This window comes from Prionailurus viverrinus, unplaced genomic scaffold, assembly GCF_022837055.1.
Source record: "Prionailurus viverrinus isolate Anna unplaced genomic scaffold, UM_Priviv_1.0 scaffold_35, whole genome shotgun sequence".
NCBI lineage: Eukaryota > Metazoa > Chordata > Mammalia > Carnivora > Felidae > Prionailurus > Prionailurus viverrinus.
In genome coordinates this window covers 619,627-638,150 of record NW_025927605.1, presented here as the reverse complement: position 1 = coordinate 638,150, position 18,524 = coordinate 619,627, and the positions used below count along the sequence as shown (strand labels likewise).

The window sequence follows — 18,524 nt, the reverse complement described above, 5'->3', positions numbered from 1 at the left end:
AATGTCACGCTCCATCTTGAATCTCCTACGTAATTGAGAAATGGCTTCAAGTAATTTTTTACCATTCTCAATATCAAATCCACTATGAAAAAAAAAAAAAAACCACACCCCACCGTTATTGACCACTGTGTTGGCCAGGTTCTTGCCCGGTGCTTCATTTAAATTAACCCCCAACCTTCAACATCCCTACTAGGGAGGTGGGGGTCTTCCTCGTTTTTAAGATGAGAGCAGTGGCTCAGCCACATCTCTGGGTCAGGGATTCTAGCCCAAGCCCGTGATTTGGCTTTAGAGACTTTTGTTTCATTGTTTGTCTGGGGGTGGGTATTTAGAAGACTCCAGGGGGATTTGAGCTCGAGCATGTATCAAAGTGATTCACTTTGAAATTAGAAATATTTAACAAAACATCATTTACACAGCACCTGCATGCTAGAGCAGGTAGCAGTGAAGAATCTAGGAAAAACAATAAGACGGAGAAAATGAAAATCACTCGTAGTCCTGTCTCCAGGAAAGATGCACTGTAAACATGTTCGTTTATGTTCTCCCTGTCCTCTATCTAAATGGGAAAAGAAAACAGTAAAGTAAAAATATCAGAAGAAATTATGAGTATTTTTATATAATCGTAAGCCTGACATAAGACCCAGAAACCATAAGAGAAAAATTGACAAATTTAAAACTTTTCTGTAAAAGTTAAAAAGATAAACAACAGGCTGGAAAAATATTTGTAATACATGAACCAGTTTAAACTAATGAAATGAGTAGGCAGTTTACAAAATTAAACTGTTCCATCAGTTTAATGTGATGTAATTTCATCACAATGAATGAAAGAAAATTGAAATTTTTTTTTTCTCCTAGATTGGTAGAGTTTTAAGATTTGGCAAATCTTATGATGAGGGTGAGGAGAAACGTGCTCACTTGGTTATTAATTGATATTAGTTAAATGAACACACTGTTCATTGCGCTCTTAGTTGATACTCTGTTTTTAGAGAGCAAGTTGATGATATATAATTTCAAATGTGCATATCCTTTGACCCAGCACGCCTTTTTCTTAGGCTTCCTCCTACAGAAATATGTATCCCAGTGAACAAAAATAGATGTACAAGAAGGTTCATTACAGCATTGTGTGTAAAGCTGAAGAACAAAACCACAGAAATGCCCATCGGTGAGAGACTCACTGAATATACTATGGTCCAGGCACAAAGTGGACTCAGTTGTTAGAATAAGCAGGTCTGTGTGTCCACATGGAAGGGTCTCTAAGACATGGTGTTTAAAGAACAGCTTGTAGAATAATACCATATGATCCAGTTCTAGTTTTTGAAAAGTGTGTGTGTGTGTGTGTGTGTGTGTGTGTGTGTGTGTGTGTGTGTGTTTGGAGCTTGCATGCAAAAAAGCCTGAAATTATATTTGCCTCTTTTCACCCTACCTCCTAAATTAAGACTGTTGATGACAAGGATTATATTTAAGGGGTGGGTTTGTTGGTTTTTTACTTTCTGTACGTTTTACACATTTCTGCATTGTTTGAAATTTGACACTGAGCACGTATTCCTTTTGCCATCAGACATCATGAGACCAAGAAGGAGAAACCCAGTGGGAAGCACCCACCTTTCAAATAGCCCATCGCCAATCACTCTTTTCCCAGTTGTCGTATGACACCTGACCTCTGGGATTGGGATGGAGGAACCACGCCCCTTCCTTGAGTTGCACCCCTTAACTACTGAATTAGTGATTAATCAAAAGTGCTTGTTAACATAATGGGCCTTTTCTCTCCCCAACTTTGTCTTGTCCAGATGAACTCTTTGCCAGCAGAGAGGATCCAGGAAATTCAGAAAGCCATTGAACTGTTTTCAGTGGGTCAGGGACCTGCCAAAACCATGGAGGAGGCTAGCAAGCGAAGCTACCAGTTCTGGGACACGCAGCCTGTCCCCAAACTGGGTATGTATGTGCTTTCTTCCCCTGGTGAGGGCGAGGGATGTATCTTAGCCGTGCTTAGGATGCCTTGCTGAATCTGTGAGGGAGGACAGTAGAGTCCTGGACTTCCTTCGTGGTTATTTTTAGAAGGTGGTCTTTAAAATGTAGTATAGAAATGACTAGGGGTGCCTGGCTGGCTTATTCGGTTAAGCATCCTACTCTTGATTTTAGCTCAGGTCTTGATCTTAGGGTCATTCGTGAGTTCAAGCCCCAAGTTGGGCTCCACACTGGGTGTGGAGCCTACCTTTTTTTTTTTTTTTTTAATGTTTATTTATTTTTGAGAGAGCAAGCACAAGCAGGGGAGGGCCAGAGGGGGAAGGAGGGGACAGAAGATCTGAAGAAGGGTCTGCGCTGACAGCAGAGAGCCTGACTCGGAGCTCGAACTCACAAACCATGAGATCATGACCTGAACTGAAGTCAGACGCTTAACAGGCACTTAACCAGACATCCCTGATTTGGAGCCTACTTAAGAAAAAAAAAAAAAAGGAATGGAAAAGACTAACGTTCAGGGACCTTACTATTTCACAGGAGTTCATGCTGAGAACAAATACTGATTCTTTTAGTCCATCGTCATCTACTGTAAGTCACAAAGAAAAACAGTATATCGGCACACGGTCAGTGGAGATGTGTGCCTATGGGTCTGTCTTCCCACAAAGAGTTTTACAGAGGGGCTGTCTTGTTTATCTGGGCAGATGTCTCATCCTGGGTTGGGCTGAGTCCCCAGCCTCTTCCCTTTGTCAGCCAGTGCACGCTTACCAACTGCAGGTAATTTTGACATTTGCTTAACCACAATTGTTCAACCCCTGGAAATACCCTGTGCAGGTTTGGTTGGCACTCTTTAATGAACTCTGAAAGGGGTGGGACAGGCAGAAAATGTAAAGAGATGACATAACAGGCGAGTTAGAGATTCCTGCTGAGACCAAGCCACAGCTAACGTTGATGGCTAACTTCAGATGCTGCTGTTGACAAAAAGTTTCTGGAGTGGTTACATCACAATTCTGGGCCCGATTTCTATTTTCTCTGTGACTGAGAAAGTAAGTATGTTGAAAAAACATGGGTTCAGATACCAAATGTAAGTGGCCTTCAGGTTGTGCATGTACTGATCGCCTCCAGGATGTTTGGTCTGGAGGAGGGGGCAGGGGCAGGGTAGCGCCAGAGACTGGAGAGGGGAGAGGGGAAAGGGGCAGCTGGAATGGATAACGGGGGTTATCTATTCCAGAGGTGGGAAGTATGCGACACAGGGAGGTGCTACTCAAAGTGTGATCCTCAGGCCAGCAGAGTGGGCATTGCTTAAAAGCTTGTAGACATGCAGACTCTGAGGCCTCACCCCAGACCTGTGGAGTTCGAACTTGCAGGGGATTTGTGTCCACTTTGGAAGTTTCAGAAACTACTCTAGAGCAGATGCAGTTCTTGGACAGTGTAATCATAATCCAGAAGCAAGCTGAGGTGTGCCCCTCAGGGGGTGGAAAGCAAAAACACTGCCTGGATGGTGAGGAGCGGGCATTATTCTAGAACCCTGTCCCCACCCACCTGCTTGTTTGTCAGGCTGCCCAGGTCAGCCAGGCCCCAGGCCCACTGGCTAAGCCCTCCAAGAAGGCTTTGGATCACAGCAATGCTGTTACTAGGACATTACTAGGAACGGGTCCCAGGGACTACTCCCCACCAAGGAGCAGGAAGAATGCAGACAGCAACACACTCCGCCTCTGAGTGAGATGCACGACAGCATTTTGTGGTGGCTGCCAGGCATCCTGGCCCAGTTTTCAGATGGGGCTTGGGGGTTTTGGTCTGGTTTTACTCTTCATTAGGAATTTGCAAATGGGTAACTTAGCTTCATTCTTCATAGACATGGAACCCGGTAAAGAGGTAAATTGAGATCCACGGACTTCTCTTCCTCATTAGTCCTGTCACACTGTGTTGTTTGCCTCAGTTTCTCCTCCTGTAAATATAGAGAGTGCTCCAAGGGTTGGCAGAAAGTTCACGAGAAAGCCACACATTTGCTCCTGAGAGCTTCCTGACGCTTTCAGGAAGGTGGAGCGAGGTCAGCTGTATTTCTTCTGGGTGTGCCTTCTGGGCCATCTACAGTGTGGGGTGCTGGGGAAGGGCCGGTGCCCTGAGCACCTGACCAGTCTGCCTTTCAGGTCCACGGTCAGGCCCAAATGAAGGATTCCGTTGTTTTAGTGAGTTAGCCCGGCAGAAAGCACCACATTACAGGCTTCGGTCGGTCGTGTGGCTGACATGTCAGCCTAGTTCTTCCAAGTATCCTGAGGGTAGTGCGGCTTACAGCTTCTTGCTGTGATTTTTTTTTCCCCTGAGGTGGGCCCAGTGATCATGCCTATCAAGTGTACTGTTTACTCCCCACCTTGTTGGGAGAGGTAAGATTAGGTTGTATTCCACTGAAGAGACCTGGAATTCTTGAGAAGTTTACAGCCATCCTAAGTTCACCACAAAGGGCCTTCTAAATAGCATGTTTTAGGCTGTGTGACCGTTCTGTGTTCCCAAATACAAGCATAACTCTGTTCCCAAATAAACTTTTCAGATCATGTCCTTCTACTTTTTCAAAGTCCCCACTTTCCCACTGTAGTAGAGGCATGTGGAACCCTCTCTTTTCCCCCTCATCTCCGTGGATTGGAATCTCGTCACTCTTAGGTTAGTTTTAATTTTTTTTTATGTATTTAATGTGTTTTAAGATTTTATTTATTAAAAAATGTATTTTTAATGTTTATTCTTTTGAGAGAGAGAGAACGTGCGAGCAGGGGAGGGGCAGAGAGAGAGGGAAACACAGACTCTGAAGCAGGCTCCAGGCTCTGAGCTGTCAGCACAGAGCCCGACATGGGGCTGGAACTCACGAACCACGAGATCGTGACCTGAAACAAAGTTGGACGCTTGACTGAGCCACCCAGACGCTCCTTAAAGATTTTATTTTTAAGTAACCTTTACACCCAGCGTGGGGCTAGAAGTCACAACCCCGAGATCAAGATTCTCATGCTCTACTTAGTTTTTATAAGTAGCTACCCAAGGGAGGACTTGGACTTGTACGTAGTTTCTCTGGGCTCCGAGAGAGAAGCCTCCCCACTCTTACCTTCATCCATGCCCTATTCGTTTGGTTTAAAGTCTCCCAAATTTGGGGGTGCCTGGGTGGCTCAGTTAAGCGTCCAACTTTGGCTTGGGTCACGATCTTGCAGTTTGTGGGTTCGAGCCCCGTGTCGGGCTCTCTGCTGTAAGCTCAGAACCCTCTTGGGATCCTCTGTCCCCCTCTCTCTTCCTGTCCCACTCACACACGAGCGCTCGCTCTCTCTCTCTCTCTCTCTCTCTCAATCAAAAATGAGTAAACATTTAAAAATAAGATAAAGTCTCTGCACGCCTGGGTGGCTCAGTCGGTTAAGCGTCTGACTTCAGCTCAGGTCATGATCTCATGGTTTGTGAGTTTAAGCCCTACGTCGGCTCTGTGCTGACAGCTCAGAGCCTGGAGCCTGCTTCAGATTCTGTGTCTCATTCTCTCTGCCCCTCCCCCACTTGTGCCCTGTCTCTATCAAAAATAAATAAATGTAAAAAAAAATTAAAAAAAAAATAAGATAAAGTCTCCCAGATCTCACATTCTTTGTTTCCGAGTCCTTCATGGTTGCTGCATTGTGTGGTTTTGAATCTTTGATGTTGGAAGACAGAACGTTGTGGGGAAAGGGTACAGAAAGAAACCCTCTGAAAATCCAGGGTTTTCTTTTTTAAAGTTTCCAGCATCCTCAGTTGGCTACTTGGTTTGGGTGGTCTAGAGATCATTGGCTGCACTCCCAGCATGCTCTGAGGCAGCCTTCCACACCGACGCAGCAGGAGGCACTCAAGAGCCCTGAGAAGCTGGAGGATAGGTCACTCCCTGCAGGTGGAAGCCTTGAAGCTAGGCTGGCAGGAGAACATTGCAGGAGGCTCTGGCCACTTCTGCGCTTCGTTGGCACCCTAGACTGTGAAGCTTTCTGAGTATTTCCTGTAACTCTGCTTTGTCAGCTATGTCTCGAAGATATCAAACAGCCTTGAGGCAACCTGGGAGAACTGGTTTGTCATTGTCGGGGGCCCTCATCTTGCTGGGTGGCAGGTGCCCGTGATGATGAGGACCTATGCTGTTGTATTCATCAGCTCCCACCCCAGAACTGGCACATTCTAGGACTCCATGAACATGTGATGAAGGAGTGAATGGAAATGCTTGTTGCTTAGAGTGCCTAGTAACCAGCATAAGTGAAAAGATGTAGCCTTTTTTTTTTTTTTTTTTAATGTTTATTTTTGGGAGAGAGCGAGAGAGAGAGCGTGAGCAGGGGAGGGTCAAAAGAGAGAGAGGGAGACCTAATCTGAAGCGGGCTACAGGCTCTGTGCCATCAGCACAGAGCCTGACACAGGGCTTAAACTCACAAGCCGTGAGTTTGTGTGACCTGAGCCCAAGTCGGATGCTTACCCGAGTAAGCCATCCAAGTGCCCCTATTTTTTTTTAAGTAAGCTCCACACTCAGTATGGAGCTCAGTGTGGGGCTTGAACTCATGACCCAAGATCAAGAGTCAGACACTTGGGGTGCCTGAGTGGTTCATTTGGTTAAGCGTCTGACTCTTGCATTTGGTTCAGGTCTTGATCTCATGGTTCTTTTTTTTTTTTTTTTTTTTTTTTTTACTTATTTCAAAGTTTTTTGTTTTTTGTTTTGTTTTTAATTTATTTTGAGAGAGACAGAGCTTGAGCTGTGGAGGGATGGAGAGAGAGAGAGAGAGAGAGGACGGATATCCCAAGCAGGCTCTGTAGAGTCAGCACAGAGCCCGATGTGGGGGTCGAGCCCATGAAACCCATGAGATCATGACCTGAGCTGAAATCAGGAGTTGGATGCTCAACCAACTGAGCCACCCAGGGGCCCCATGATCTCACGGTTCTTGAGTTCAAGCCCTCCGTCGGGCTCTGTGCTGACAGCACGGGGAGCCTGCTTAGGGTTCTTTCTCCCTCTCTCTGCCCCTCCCCTTCTTGCACGGGCATGCTCATTCATTCTCTTTCTTTTTCTCTCTCTCTCAAAATAAATAAACATTAAAAAAAAAATCGGATGCTTAACCGACTAAGTCACCCAGGTACCCCTGAAAAGATTTAGCCTTGAGATTATTGTAGTACAGTGGGGAAGACCACCACTATCTTGTCCATGGAAATCATTTAGAAAAAAATAAAAAGATTCTGACGTTAGGGGCGCCTGGATCGCTCAGTTGGTTGAGTGTCCCAACTCTCGAGATCATGATCTCAGGTCATGATCCCAGGGTCCCACATTGGGCTCTGTGCTGGGCGTGAAGCCTGCTTGGGATTCTCTCTCTCCCTCTGCCCCTGTCCCCAATTTGCGCTCCCCCGCAAATAAATAAAGTTTCTGGAGTTAAATATATTTTGGAAAGGGTATAAATTCAATAGAAGGCCGGGAACATCAACCAGCACCTCAACAAGACTAGCGTAGACATCTTAGTACTTTCCAAGGGTCTAGCCCTCAACTTTGTAGCCTCCCAAAATTTTGCATGGTGGTGAATTAGAATTAGATTGACTTATATTCAATTAATTCACAAGGGCCACTTTATGAATAAATCAGAAGGCCAGTTTCTAAACTAGGGAAGAAAAATATAACCTCTTTCCCAAGCAAACCTACTGGGGAGCCTGATGTAAATAGGAGGTAGCTGGACGCTTCCTTGCTATGTGTCCTCGCTGTTGCTTGCGCTTTCCAGTTTGTGACTCTTAGCATGTTGGTAATGACTTGCTTATGAAATATTCACCAGAAGATGGGACATCTCGTGGGAACAGGGACCTTGTGTTTTCCCTGCCGTATCCCAGTGCGTGACATCCGAAGCAGGGTGTTGTTCACGAAATGTGTTGAGTGAGAGAAAGTTAGATGGTCAGTCCCAAACAGTGTTGTCCTCAGCTCATAGCTTGAGCTGGCCGTTTCCGCTATCCCTGCCCCATGGGTCCGTGACCGGGGAGGGTCTGCAGCTGCCTGTTACACATTAGAATGACATGTTTGGGCCAGGGGTCTGAAAGTCAGGAAAAGCCCAAATTGAGTGCCTAGTGTGTACAGAGCCTGATGCTGGGAGCAAGCAGTGTGGGTCCCTTTTGAAGGCTCAGTTTTCAAAACACATTAAACGTTGCCTTCTTCCAGTTGTGAGTATGAATGAGCTATGAATTGTAGACACTAAATAATTCCAAGGGCCAAAATTAAGTGGTCGATTTGTTCAGGTGTCTCACATGAGTCCATTTGGGCTGTGTGCGGGTATCAGGGCTGTATCGTCTGACACCCCCAAGCGCTCCCCACACACTCCACAGAGGAGGGGTGTCCGTCCAGGGTGGGGATGTCATGTCAAGGGTAACTTCCTGTCAGCGTTGTGTGGATTCAGTGATTGAGCCTAAAGATACTCGCAGGACTCTGTAAACACTGAGGGGCCAAGTTGGCGGCAGCAGTTAACTGGCCCACGTTGCTGAAAGCCAAGGCTGGCAGGGCCAAGATTGAGCCTGGCGCCTCGATGCCATCATCTGGTTCAGCAGTGGGCCCGGTGCATTGTTGCTGTTGACACAAAAGCAGCCTTGTTGCAACTCCTTATAAATCCATCCAGGTTGATGGGCCTGAGCCAGGACCATGAGAGTTGTTTTTACACCAGCCGGGAGGCAGGAAGCCAAATTAGTCAAGATAAATGTTTGTCATTTAGTAACCGAAGGGAGATTTAAAAGAATTTCCAAAAAACCAAGCACCTTGGTTCTTAGTGATTATTCTGAAGCTTTGCCACGAGTTGGCTCTCAGTTGGGGACGAAGGGTAGCTGGAAAGATGGTCTGCAGTTGCCAAGCACAGAGTGTTCTTCAGATGGAGGGCTCCTGGGGACAGGAGGAATTTGCTGCGGTCGATGTCTAAGCTGAGCCCCCGCTTGCCTCCCCCGGGAGACAGAGGGTGAGGCTCTGCGCTCTTCTTCCAGGAGAAGTGGTGAACACCCATGGCCCCGTGGAGCCTGACAAAGACAACATCCGCCAGGAGCCCTACACCCTGCCCCAGGGCTTCACCTGGGATGCCTTGGACCTGGGGGACCGCGGTGTGGTGAGTAGGCCTGGGCAGCCTGCAGTGTGGATTGAGTGCCACTTTGAGTGAGCCCTGCTGTCATACGGAGACAGCTACTACTCAAGACTTTCTCAAGGACTCTGTTGAGAGCCAATCAAAGCAGGTCGGAGCAGACACACCTCCTCTCCCACCCCGGTCCCCTGTCTTTTACCTCTGGGGCCTGCCTGAGATGCCCCATTAAATAGCCCTTGGCTTCTCGGGCAGGTGGAGAGTTAAGCTCTGTAGCTCCCTAGAGTAATACCCTACTGCCATGTGTTCATTTGTCTCGTTCATCTTTTCATCTGTTCCCTGTTGTAACGACGCCGTGGCTGGTTAGTTGGCTGACATTGACATTCTTGCCCTGCCCCTCTGTGTACTTGGGTCACAGCCGCTCTACTTCTCCGTGGCTCAGTTTCCTAGTACAGCTGGGGTGCTTGTTCCAAAAGAGTCCGTGCCATGCCTGGAGTGAAAAGGGTTTATGAGATGAAACATGGTTTTTGATAGTTTACCTTGTCCCTCCGAAAAGCTTTGAGCCCCAGGATGTCGGGCAGAGTGGTTCTGAGGCCGCCCCTTGTCTCTCTGCAGCTGAAAGAACTCTATGGCCTCCTGAATGAGAACTACGTGGAGGATGATGACAATATGTTCCGGTTCGACTACTCCCCGGACTTTCTGCTGTGGTGAGCTGTGAGGGCTTCTTGGCTCGGGTGGGCGTGGGGCAGGGCCACCGCAGCGGGCCCACTTTCTCATCCTTGCTAAGAACCAGCCTTCAGACGCAAGCTAGTGTGTCTATTTTGAATCCCCACATCTGAAGGAGAGAGGGTTGCTTTCAGTGGAGCTAAGAATCAAAACCTTATTTAAGGTAGAATGACTGGGTGAGGGAGGCCTTTGTGGCATCAGTACCGAGAAGAGATTGGTGTGTTGTGTGGTGACTTTGTGTAAGAGGGGGAGGAGGGACGAGACCTACTGAGATTTCAAAAGAAAGAAGAGTCCTTTTCTATCCAGTTGCTGAGCATGCCCGGTTATATGAAAATGGCCTTGCCTGGCTGAGCCATCCAGCCTCCTGGGGCCATGTTGAGTATCCAGGAATGTAGAGGCCTGAGGCTGAAATGGAGAGGGATGACTGCCTGAAAAGGGAAGACTGGGCAGGCAGAAAGAGGGGGTGATGGTGTCCGGGGGACAGGTGGAGACCAGAGCTCTGGGTTCTCTGTGATCTGCTCCCAACCACAGGACCCACTGGAGTCTGAGCCAGTGAGGCCCGTCCTCCAGCGTAAGCTGTCATGGTGAGTGAGCACAAAGAAATTGGATCGGGTGCGAAGTCCTTAGTGTGACAGCTTGGATTGGGTGGGTAAGTAAGCCAAATGGGCTGAGCTGCAGGAAGGGGCTCTGGCTCAATCCCATGTGTGTCCCAGAGGGCTTGGCCCTATGGAGAATTTAGCTGGTAACCCCCAGGGAGGTGTAGCAGGAGCTTAGAACAGACTTAGCTATGGAGCCCAAGCAGCCTGCCCAGCCCACTGGTCAGCAGCACCATGGCCTCTGTCTCTCTTCTAGGGCTCTCCGGCCGCCTGGCTGGCTCCCTCAGTGGCACTGCGGGGTTCGAGTGGTCTCAAGTCGGAAACTGGTTGGGTTCATCAGTGCCATCCCAGCAAACATCCACATCTATGACACGTAAGCACCAGCACCACCCCTTACGCCCCACATCCCCACCATCCTGCTTGGTCTGGGAGCAAGGGAAGAAAAGATACACATACCTTCCACAAAAGGAAGGGTGAAGATCCCTTGAAGGGAGGGAACTCAGGTCCTGGGGATAGAAATTCATCATAGGAACCATGTCTTTTGCTCTGAGTTGTTGCTGGTTCTCTCATTTGTGCCCTGGGCTGAACGGGGTCCACCCTGAGGACCAGCGTGCTACCTGCACAGGGACTCAATGTTTGTGCTTGCACCCGTCACGTGGTGGTGCACTTGAACAGCTTCAGAAACAGGCCGGAGCCAGTGTGACTCAACATCCAAACCCTCACGGGACCTCTGAGCTCTGCTCTTCACATTTTCTCTGGAAACATCAGAACTATCTGCTGCAGTCTTCTGGGCTTACAGGCCTCGGATTCTAGTGGGAGTCAGAACCCTTGAAATTCCAGGATAGCCCTTGACTTACTCTGAGGTGCCCTGCCAGCTAAAGGTGGGCATCCTGCTATTGGGGATCTATGAGGTAGATCCTGGTGGTGCCTTCAGATAAAGGGGTTTGCTTGAGCCCCACCTCCCGTGGAAAGCGCGGTCTGCTTGAACGGAGTGGGTTCCTTGCCTGGTGAAGCAGAGCAGCGGCGGGGTCGAGGGACTCCACGTGCCAGCTGTCAGGTGCAGGTGGTGGCAGGACGCATGCCTGAGCTGAAGGCCCCCCTCCCTACACGGTGGCTCCAGGAGCTTGAGGGAGTATCTTCCCCATTAAAAGCCTGGTCACTGGGAGTTCTCCCTTTCTCTCCAGAGAGAAGAAGATGGTGGAAATCAACTTCCTGTGTGTCCACAAGAAGCTGCGCTCCAAGAGGGTGGCTCCGGTCCTGATCCGGGAGATAACCCGGCGAGTTCACCTGGAGGGCATCTTCCAAGCTGTTTACACTGCCGGCGTGGTATTACCAAAGCCTGTTGGCACCTGCAGGTAAAGATCTCTTACAGGGCACTCGAAGTCCGGGCGTGCCCACTCCAGCTGAGGAGCTCGTGCTTCAGACTCGCAGCGCCGGCGCTAAGTTGGTGCCCGCCCCAGAGCATGTCTCCTGTCTGATAAGGTGGCAGGTGGGCGCCCACGGAAGCCAGGTAGGGAGCACGGAAGAATGAAGGGGGAGGTTGTAGGCACAGACAGGAGAGCGGGTGCCCTGTCCAGAGGGCTTAGCCATTCTCAGCTCCCACTGATTCCTGCCTTTTGGAGAAGGGAGGGCAGTCTGCTGGGGATTTGCTTTAGTTTTTAAGGACCAGCCCAAATCTGGATTTTGATGGTAAATGTCCAGAGGTGTTCGGTGGTTGGCTCAATTTTGTTTTGAATATTATGTGGGCCAAAGAGACATGTCGGATCCCCGTGTGAGCCAGGGACAGTCTCTGCCTCAAATTCAGAAGAGAAACAGCAGGCGAAGGCAGTAGTGGAGGGAGGAGGAGGATAAACATTCCGAGACCTAGAAGGCTTTCCATGGACTTCATTCCACAAGTGACGGTTACTCTTCCCAGACAACTGCTGTAACAGAGAAGTGGCTTTTGAAATCAGGAAAGACAAATAGGAAATCCGGGAAGAGCTGTGGCAGGTCTGCTCTTACGGTGGGGGGATGTTGGCGAGCCCAGCGCCGACACTGGCGCTTATGGGGCCTTGACGGGTCTCTCACGCCACCTGCTGGCCATCTCGAGAGCTCCATGCCATCGCCCTCCTTGGGACTTGCCAGAATCCTCTGAGGACAGGACATTTGTGTCCCTACAGGTACTGGCATCGGTCCCTAAACCCTCGGAAGCTGATTGAAGTGAAGTTCTCCCACCTGAGCAGAAATATGACCATGCAGCGTACCATGAAGCTCTACCGACTGCCAGAGGCCAGTGGTGCCCTGGGGCGCTGGGCAGGGGCAAGAGAGGCCGAGGAGATCCTGGCCCTGGGCAGGAACGCAGCAAGGCTTTGGCGGGGTGATGGGAGCGGGAGCTCATCAGAAAAGTGACCCACTTCGTCGTTTCTGGATTCCAACCCTCCTGCCTCTGCTGTTTCTGTTGTCTGTAGCAAGGGTTTTATTTTAGTTTTGCTTTCTCAGTTCTCCTGTGTCTGCACCTGGGCTAGCTTCCCTGTCATCTGTTGATGAGCTCAGAGAACATCTATCCTCTGTGATTTTAGCCTTAGCGAAGTATAAAGAGCAAGATGAATCTATCACTGACCTGCAGCGCAGCCCAGAGCCCAGTATGAATACGCTCTAGAGCATCTGGTGGGCAGGGAAAGGAGGGGTGACCCCAGCCTGTGAGGGAAGCCTCGATTTCTTTCTTTTTTCTTTCTTTCTTTCTCTCTCTCTCTTTCTTTCTTTCTTTTTTTCTTTCTTTCTTTTCCTTTTCTTTCTTTCTTTTCCTTTTCTTTCTTTCTTTCTTTCTTTCTTTCTTTCGTTCGTTCTTTCTTTCTTTCTTTCTTTCTGTTTATTTTTGAGAGAGAGACAGAGCATGAGCAGGAGAGGGACAAAGAGAGAGGGAGACACAGAATCTGATGCAGGCTCCAGGCTCTGAGCTGTCAGCACAGAGCCCGATGTGGGGCTCAAAACCCATGAACTGTGAGATCATGACCTGAGCTGAAGTCGGACGCTCAACCGACTGAGCCACCCAGGTGCCCCTGTAAGCCTCAATTTCTAATCCCAGCCCCTCTGTGCCCCCCCACTCCCACCCCCCACCTCAATCCAAATTTGGCTGGTGAAGGACTAGGCAGCCTTGAGTGAGCTGGTTTTCTGCTCTGGGTCTCAGGTTACCTAGTTTCTCAATGAAAGAAATGCTGCATCGTGCTCCCCAGTTGTGCATGGCTTCGGGATCCCCCCTGCTCTGAAGGCCACATGTCTTCCCACAGAGCTCTTCCATTCCGTGGCAGCACGGCCACTGGGCACCTGCAGACCAGAGGGGCACCCGCCTGGATTCGTCAGCCACCAGACTGGCGTAATCACCCTGGAATTGGGCTCCTCCCGCACTGGCCCCGGGTTGACAGTGTCCAGATTTGAGAGACGGTGTAGCGCAGTTAGATACTGCCCCAAAGATCAGATTTGGGAGGGCTATGATGGAAGTCTTTCTGTTATTATGACAGACTTGTCTTGAGTTTTAGGCAGGCAAAGAGCATTCTTACAGGGGTGTCATAGCTAGAACGGTGTCTCTGGATCTCCCCACCTGTGGGTGAGAGGCCCTTTCACTGCAGGATTGGAGGTGTCATTGTGGGACCCACCATGTAGAAACGAGGTCAGTGAGTGTTCTCTAGAGACATCAGGATTAGCGAGAATTTGGATGGGGAGAGATCCTCAAACTCTTTCAAAAGCAGTTTCTACACAGGGAAGCAGTTGTATCAGGCAGTCCCCCAGATACAGAAACTGTAACTACCCCCTGCTTTCAGACTTGGCTGACTCCACCTTTGTGTGTTGGGCCTTTGGGGATGTTCTGTCGGCACCAGTATTTACTCCGGAGCATCACATGTCTTCATTCCACTGAAGCCTTCCTTAAGAAAAAGCAGCTGTGGGGTGGGATCCTGATTTAAGATGAACTCCCAGGAGTTTGGTGCTTTTCTTCAGGATTTAACTTGCAGCAGGCCCTGCTGGAGGCCCTACTGGTGCAGGGTCCGAACAGACAGACAAAGCAGGCGTCTGGTGTGGACTCTGCTGGGCCCATGGGCTCCACCCGGCCTAGACTGGAAGCTGGTCTGTGACATGCTCTAAGTCTGCCGGAGAGAGACCAGCCCAGGAGGAGGTCAGCTACAGTTCAGTGGGAGATGGCGAGGGTTCGGAAGAAAGGAGCCAAGAAAGGCTCCACTAGGCTGATGGGTAACACTGGGCCGGGCCTTCCCCAGCACATCCATGAGGGTTTTGCTCTGTCACAGCACTGTTGACATTTGAGGCTGGGTCATTTTTTGTCATGGGGAGTGGCTTGTTCATTGTAAGATGTTTAGCAGCTTCCCTGGCTCCTGCCCACTAGATGCCAGTAGTGCCCCTCCCCCTTGTGCCAACTGAAAATGTCTCAGAGTATTGTCAGATGTCCTCCGGGGCACAGTTGCCCCCATTAAGAACCACTGGGCTGGAACGACAGGACAGTCAGAACTGCCAGCTGATCCAGAGGGTGGACTGTCTTGTGCTCCGTGTTAGGGAATTGAGAGCAAGGGAGGGGCGTGATGGGTTGTGTTTCCTTAAGCAGGTGGCCGGGCCATATGGATGAGCGATCAAAGCGATAGCCTCAGCCAGAGAGGGTAGCCTTCACTAGGAGGGAGAGGGCCAGAGACCCCGACAAGGCAGGACTCCGGCCTGAGTGCAGTGGGGCCGTGAGCGAGGGGCCATCGCCAGGGGTGACTGAGGATTGTCTCTTGAGCACCTGGGTGGATGGATCCAGGGTTGGGGTAGGAAAGGAGACTGTGAAGTTTTTGGTTCCTGCAGGACATGAGAGGGAGCCAAGATGCTCACGGCACAGCTGATACCGTGTCATCTTTCTTCATTCCAGACTCCCAAGACAGCTGGACTGCGACCAATGGAAAAAAAGGACATTCCAGTAGTGCACCAGCTCCTCACCAGGTACCTGAAACAGTTCCACCTCACACCGGTCATGAGCCAGGAGGAAGTGGAGCACTGGTTCTACCCCCAGGAGAATATCATAGACACTTTTGTGGTGGAGGTGAGTGGGGAGGGGTGTTCGGGCCCGGGTGAGGGATCCTCCTCGAGTGGCTAGGTTTCTCACACCTGGTGACTGAAGATCCAGCCGGTTGATGGCAGTGTTGGCATCCTAGACTTCCTTGGCCCTCCTTGCTTGGTCCTCCCTGAAGAACGGAAGTTGTAGCTTGTACTTGCTAAAATGGTGCCCTCTGGACTTGGCACGGGCCCTTCTTTCCTTTATCCTAACCCCCAGTCCCCACTGGTGACACAGTAGAAGAGAACTGGTCCCTTTTCCTCAGGTAAGCCTTCGTTTCCCTGGCCGTCCGGCTTGAGGTGGTGCGGGCCGGGCATCAGGGACACCGTCTGGGGGAGCGTGAGCCGCCTGAAGTCCCTGACAGTTTGCAGGCAGGGCGAGAGCTCAGCAGGGTCAGCCCCTGGTCCAGCCTGCCTCTTGCTCCCGGCTCTGTCCTCGGGTGCCCTCGGCAGTGTGTTGTATCCTGCCTGCACATGCTGTTTCGGTGTGCCCCCATTGTTCTGAGGGGGCAGAGCTGCCTGCGGGTGGTGTGGAAGCAATAGGAAACACTGTTCCCAGGCTGCAGGATCACCACGCGTGCGTGACGTTGCCTTTTATTGTTTTCCCTGCAGAATGCAAATGGTGAAGTGACAGATTTCCTGAGCTTTTATACACTTCCCTCCACCATTATGAATCACCCAACCCACAAGAGTCTAAAGGCTGCTTATTCTTTCTACAACGTCCACACCCAGACCCCTCTTCTAGACCTCATGAGCGACGCCCTTGTTCTCGCCAAAATGGTGAGGAGCAGACTGGAGGGCCTGGACACGTGTGGGGAAGGGCAGTGGGAGCAGTGGTGAGCACAGCTGGCCTCCCGCTCTGCTGAGGAAGGGGCCCACCACTCCTCAGCCAGCGGCTCAAAACTAGGAGGACCCACATGAAGTGAAGGCACTGAACTCCTGATTTACTTCAGTGAGTTTCGTTCTCACGGGAGACGCTCCCAAGGAGCCTGAACAGCCAAGCCTGCTCCGGGAGTAAAGGGGTTCTCCTTATGACTTCCCCAGCATGGCAATGGGGAGATTGGTCCCTGTCGTGGTGAGTCATTGCAGTGGCTGACTGTAGCACATGGGGGAGGGGCCCAGGCTTTAAAAAAAAAAAAAAAGAAAAAAAAAAAGAAAAAAGACTGAAGAGGTCAGTGTCAGTCAGTCCTTCGTCGTGGGTCCCGCCCCAACTGAGAGCGGCCCCCGTGGGCCAGCCAGATGGTGGCCAGTCTAGTCTGTGCCCGTGAGAACTTCTGGTCCATTTGGTGAGATTTAGGAAGCTTCTTTCTCAAGCAGTGTATCAGCGGCCCTAAAGTCACAGGGTGCACACTGAGGCCTAGTAGTTGAGGTGTCTGGGGAGTAAGGGGAAGACAGAAGTGCTGAGCAGCTGCTAGGAGCCAACTTCTCAGAGGAAGGGCTTCCGGGCTTGGTCTCCAGAGAAGACTGTGCCAATGACTAGTGTTTGGGGGAGGCAGGAGCAGTGACCCGGACGCCGAGTACACGAGTGTGCACTCGGAGGGCCAGTGAGGAGAGGCCGGGTGTGGTGGCGTTCTGAGTGTCCTGAGCGCCTCCAATGGAGAGCGGGTGCCGGCTGGAGTCTGGATTTAACGTGGATGCAGTTAGAGCTTCTGAAGGGAGGTTGCTGTCCTGGCCACCTGTGCCATATGGCTTTGACATGATGGAGGCAGGAGGACGAGGCAGCTTTGATCTCTCTTCACCTGTTCTTGTTTTTCCCTGCTGTGCAGAAAGGGTTTGATGTGTTCAATGCCCTGGATCTCATGGAGAACAAAACCTTTCTGGAGAAGCTCAAGTTTGGCATAGGGGACGGCAACTTGCAGTATTACCTTTACAACTGGAAGTGCCCCAGCATGGGGGCAGAGAAGGTACGTCCGCTCCTTCAGCAGGACGGGGCCACGGGACTGGGCCCTTGTCAGCTGGCATTCCGGGCCCTGGAAAGTCTCCTCCCTCTGAGGGCCAGACCGGCAGAGTCCACATTCCTCTTTCTGCAGCAGGTGTGAAGGTGGCAGAGGGGACAGGCCCCAGAGCCATACAAAAGCAGGAACCCTGTCTCCAGCTCTTCTCCCCACGAGATGAGCCGCCTCGGCTGGCTGGAGGCAGGGCATTCGGGACCGCTTCAGGGAACCGCAGGTCGAGCTGTCCGAGGTCAGCTGGGAGGGTTAGAGTCAGAGGGTCTGAGGCGTCTCCTGGGCTGGGCTACTGCCCTCATTCCCTGCATGACCCTCAGCCCTTCCTCTGATGGCTCCAGAGGGCAGCCCGGGGCTATGGTGTCCTCAGCACTTACAGAATGCGTGACAGACCAGCTGGAGGGAGGCCTCATGACGAGTGTGGCTCAGGTTGCTGGCGGTTGCTTTCCTTGAAGGAGCTGGGTGATGTACGAAGCCCCTCGTGGAAGTTGAGTGAGGGCTCCCGGCTCCTGGCGGCACTGTGCAGATCCGGTCCCTTGGACCTTCTGAACCGGGTGGGAACATGGGGTAGACTTTGGATGGCTGTCAACTCAACCCTGCCTCTCCCTGTTGGCTCTCCTAGGTTGGGCTGGTGTTACAGTAATCAGTTGCCAGTGAGATTCTGGATAAAGCCACTGAGAATTCAAACCAGAAAATGGAACCCCACCACTCGTCGGTCCAACTTTCACAAACGTGAGAATCCCTGGCAAAGGGAACAGAACTGAACCGGCTTTACCAAACCGCCGCTGAACTTGACAATTGTATTGCATTACGATGGCGTAGGCTGCGCGATGTCACCTCTGGCCGTGTCTCTGGTCTCCCTGTTTTCCAATTAATCACATCCTTGCGCAGCCGTGATCAAGGGAATGTAACTGCTGAAAACTAGCTCGTGATTGGCATATTATGGAGTTAACGGGTGAATAATAAAAGTATATATATATATATATTATATATATATAAATATTTTAAATATCTTTCATGTTCCAAATGTACAAGGATGCTCGGTCTCTAATGAAAAACTGAATCCAGATCATTCCTCAAAATTAGAATGCAAGGACAGTGCCAGACAAACACATACTGGTACAGTGAATTGTTTCGTTCTGAAAAGCAGGCATTGACTTTTCTTAGGGGAGCAGGAGAAA

The 18,524-nt window shown here is 50.4% G+C and overlaps 1 protein-coding gene across 1 annotated transcript in view; it reads left to right on the top strand.

Moving 5' to 3' along the window:
- The window catches only part of NMT1 (N-myristoyltransferase 1), a 30,818-nt gene extending 12,494 nt beyond the window's left edge, over positions 1 to 18,324 (top strand). The window contains exons 3-12 of the mRNA XM_047845495.1: positions 1,785 to 1,929; positions 8,917 to 9,035; positions 9,621 to 9,712; positions 10,584 to 10,700; positions 11,512 to 11,682; positions 12,487 to 12,595; positions 15,216 to 15,386; positions 16,010 to 16,177; positions 17,164 to 17,301; positions 17,966 to 18,324. Of these exons, the coding sequence (XP_047701451.1) occupies positions 1,785 to 1,929; positions 8,917 to 9,035; positions 9,621 to 9,712; positions 10,584 to 10,700; positions 11,512 to 11,682; positions 12,487 to 12,595; positions 15,216 to 15,386; positions 16,010 to 16,177; positions 17,164 to 17,301; positions 17,966 to 17,986 (1,251 nt within the window). The 3' untranslated portion in view covers positions 17,987 to 18,324. The remainder of the gene's footprint in view (positions 1 to 1,784; positions 1,930 to 8,916; positions 9,036 to 9,620; positions 9,713 to 10,583; positions 10,701 to 11,511; positions 11,683 to 12,486; positions 12,596 to 15,215; positions 15,387 to 16,009; positions 16,178 to 17,163; positions 17,302 to 17,965) is intronic.
- The last annotated feature ends 200 nt before the right edge of the window (positions 18,325 to 18,524 follow it).